Genomic DNA, 4184 nt, shown 5'->3' with positions numbered 1-4184 from the left:
CTGTTGTTGAGGGCACCCAGGTTTATTAAATGAGGGGATGACAAGTGTCTGAAGAACGATCTGTACTTTTAATATTATACATTTCGGAAATAACGTGCACAGAACATCAAAGAGTGGGGGAAGGAATCGTGAGAAAAAAAGGGCTATTTTCAGTCATCGTAAGACAATTTTTTTAGGGGGGTGGGGTGGGGGGTGGAATGGTAACAATTAAAAAGTAAATGGATAGAAACCATGTTATTCCTAATCTTTAATATCTAAAACTTTTAATAGTTGTGGGCATGAAATATTTTTAAAAGAGAAAAAGGGGCACTCCTGGGCATGAAGGCAAGAGCTTAAGGTACCCCCCCCCTCTCCTGTGCACTTCATTGAGGTTCAGATTGCTTCTGGTTCTGAGGAATAAGAGACGATAAAATGAAAAGCTATTATCGTTTTGACATTACTGACATCGACTTTGGTCAGGCACTCCTGTTCGAAGGTAATTTAGTTAGGAGTATATCTGAGAGATACTTACAGCGCCCTCTGAAATTTTATCGTTCAGTAATTATGAATATTTTGTTTTTTGGAAATTTACAGCGCATAGTTGTTGCGTTTTAATATCGAAAGCGAGAGAACAATTAAAGGGAATTATAAAAATTAGAATATAGAAAATGCACGTTTTGAAATCATCCACTGTGCTTTTTTTTGTTGTTGTTGTTAAGCGCAAAGCTATATAATGGGCTATTTGTATCATGCCCACCACTGGTATCAAAACCCTGTTTTTATCGTTATAAGCTTTCAGACTTACCGTCGAGCCACTTGGGGACTACACTGTGCTAAATGTTTTTTTTTTTTTTAGTTAAGCACAATGCTACACAATGGGGTATCTGTGATCTGACACCACTAGTATCGAAACCCAGTTTCTAGCGTTGTAAGTCCGCAGACATATCGCTGTGTCATTGTGGGGGGGGCATATGCTAAATGTTAATGCTTAAAATAACTTCTAATTGAATTATGTTTTTTATAGCGCAAAGCCACACGTCGCGGGGAATCGAACCCCTGACTTTAGTGTTGTAAATCCGTTAACTTACCGCTGACCCACCGGGGGGACTTAAATTATTGTCCCTTACGTCAGCTATAACGTGCAATATATATATTTACACAAGAAATAATCTATCAACTTTCATTTTATACTAGTAAACTTACCCTAGCACCTCGTCTATATTCTGTTCCATCACCAGAGGGCGCATGTGACTGACAATCATGATCAGCTTGGTTTCAGGTAAAACATATATCTAGAAAAATGAACATCAACTGTGTAACAAATATGTATTAATTTTATAACTTATCAGATTACCAGATAGTAAGTCATTTTTTAATAAATCATTTATTGGGTTATTTTGACATTATTAATACAAAAATAAAATTAATTGAAAATTACCTTCCACTTTAGGGCTCAGTTCCATGTGTTGTGGGAGGTTTCAGTATAACTACATACGAACGTAGGTATTTAATTGATAAAATAAAATGATGAACTTAATATAGTTAGGCTTGCCTCTCAAATAAACACTTAACAATAGATCCCGTATAAAGTGAATTGGTAATTACATAATTGCCCCCCAGTGGCACAGCGGTATGTTTGCGGATTTACAACGCTAGAATCCGGGTTTCGATACCCGTGGTGGGCAGAGTACAGATAACCATTTGTGTAGCTTTGTGCTTAACTACAAACAAACAAAATTACATAATTATTTATAAAAATAAAGATGCTTGTTTGTCTGTTTTGAATTTCGCGCAAAGCTACACGAGGGCTATCTTCGCTGGCCGTCCCTAATTTAGCAGTGTAAGACTAGAGGGAAGGCAGCTACTCATCATCACCCACCGCCAACTCTTGGGCTCCTCTTTTACTAACGAATAGTGGGATTGACCGTTACATTATAACGCCCCCCCACGGCTGAAAGGGCAAGGATGTTTGGTGGGACGGGGATTCGAACTCAAATTAAGATGATTATTGTACTAAATTATTATAAGATTTTATATTACACTCTTTACTATTCTTATAATATATTTAATTTAGGCTTAGTTATTTTATTTTTATTGATTGTTATTTACCATAATTATTTATCCACCTCTTGTTTTAGATGTACAAAAAAAAGGGACAGGTGCAAAAAAATATAAAATAACGATCAGTGATAAAAACGTGTGACATCCATAAAAGGTATCAACCTACATGTATAAAGATGTAATTAAAAGTGGGTCATAACTTGAACAAACGTAAAACATCATTCCTAAATCCAAGAACATAGCAGCAATTACCCCCATGAGTACACAGTCAAATACATTCCATTTTTAATTGTGGTAACCCCTCCCCCCCCAAAAAAAAAACACGCACAAGGGAAATAATAGAAGTGAGAATGTTCCCCTTTTTAAATAATTATGTAAAAGCGTGGATTGCATCTTCCGTTTCTTTCATAACCAATCCATCGAAAGATGTACGGTTGCTATAGAGATGTTCTAATTCCTCATTACGCTGAAGTTTATTGAAACTTGAGGGGTGCTGGGTATATTATTAGATGTGCTTCAAAAAAAAAAAAAGAGTTTAGATAGACTCCCTTCATGTATTAATGGTAAGTTTTATTCGAAGGGAAAAAAGGGAAAACTAAACATATTTTTCAACAAATTCGACTGGTCACATGGCCACACCTCTCTATGTGTGAGGGATAAGGATATTAATTAAAAAGGCATGTCTAAATGATCGATGTCCATATTTAACCTCGTAATTTTACTAGCGACGTTTATAGCTTATATATATGTTTGTTTATTTTGCTATAAGGCACGAAGTTACACAATGGGCTATTTGTGCTATACCCACTGCGGGTATCGAAACCTGATATTTAGCGTTATAAACTCTCAGACTAACTTGAGTGTAAAAAAACTTACGATGACATTGGTCAAGGCCGAATGACCCGTTTCACTGCCCTCTCTATCTGTAGCCTTTACATCAAACTCAAATGCCCTGGCACGAAGTTACACAATGGGCTATTTGTGCTATACCCACTGCAGGTATCGAAACTTGATATTTAGCGTTATAAACTCTCAGACTAGCTTGAGTGTAAAATACTTACGATGACATTGGTCAAGGCCGAATGACCCGTTTCACTGCCCTCTCTATCTGTAGCCTTTACATCAAACTCAAATGCCCTTCCATTGTCAAGTGAGAACGTCATCATCGACCGGATGACTCCTGTAAGTGGGTCGATGTGAAACTTTGGTGATGAATCATGTGTGTGGTATCTAAACATCTAAAAAAATATATAACTGTTATCTTATACATACTATAGTGAATCTTTATATACACAACATAAACAAATCAATTTAATGTTCTTCGTTCTCCTTCAGGCTAGTGATCTGGATAGAGGTTATAATGCAGCCATCCGCTACCAGATCATTCAGAAAGACGGACACACAGATCTATTTTTAACCAATAAAATAACCTATTTGTCATTTACTTACGGGCAACAGGTCCAGCTTTTCATTACACGTTACAAGTCCCTAATAATGTCACGTAAGTACAATTAAAGGTTATTAAATCTCAGTACAGTACAACGCTATCCAAACACAGATACGCGTTTAGCTTCATGCAGCAAAACTTTGAATGTTACGCCTAAACATGGCGAACAACAACAGTTCCCTATACTACGTTGTTATTTACATTCATTAGTGGACTTTGTCAGATTGTCACTTTCTTTAATCTGATCAAGAATACACAGGGCAGGGGTTCCAAAACTTTCTCATCACGAGGCCCCCAAGAACTTTCCCCATCCTGATTGTGCTCCACCCCACCAAATGAGCCTATACATACTAATACCTTAACAGCATTATGTATTTATTAATGCCCCCCCCCCGACTACTTTCTTGCGGTCTCTAATATGGACTCCCCCTGACATAGGGTTTTAAATAAGTTTCTTTTTCAATCTAAAGCATAACAAGGGGGAATCCTCAATAGCCGTGGCACTTAAAATTCTTTTAGGCAGGATTACAGTAAATTAATCTATGAAACCTTTTTTTTCTTCTTTTTATTAGCTATGTTTTTGTGCGCCAGCAATACCAAGCGTGGGGCGCACGTATTCTCGATTCAAATATATTACTCATTAGGATCTCTACCAACCCACTTTCAAATTGAAATTATTTTAGGCAAGATTAAAGTA

At 36.8% G+C, this 4184-nt stretch overlaps 1 protein-coding gene across 1 annotated transcript in view; it reads right to left on the bottom strand.

Moving 5' to 3' along the window:
- The window catches only part of LOC106473492 (cadherin-89D-like), a 14589-nt gene extending 11338 nt beyond the window's left edge, over positions 1–3251 (bottom strand). The window contains exons 1-2 of the mRNA XM_022401918.1: positions 3102–3251; positions 1183–1271 (exon numbers count right to left, since the gene is read on the bottom strand). Coding sequence (XP_022257626.1) covers positions 1183–1271; positions 3102–3206 — 194 coding nt within the window. The 5' untranslated portion in view covers positions 3207–3251. The remainder of the gene's footprint in view (positions 1–1182; positions 1272–3101) is intronic.
- Positions 3252–4184: the final 933 nt, after the last annotated feature.

Source organism: Limulus polyphemus, unplaced genomic scaffold (genome assembly GCF_000517525.1).
Source record: "Limulus polyphemus unplaced genomic scaffold, Limulus_polyphemus-2.1.2 Scaffold6219, whole genome shotgun sequence".
Taxonomy (NCBI): domain Eukaryota; kingdom Metazoa; phylum Arthropoda; class Merostomata; order Xiphosura; family Limulidae; genus Limulus; species Limulus polyphemus.
This window is presented reverse-complemented; position numbering and strand designations above follow the sequence as displayed.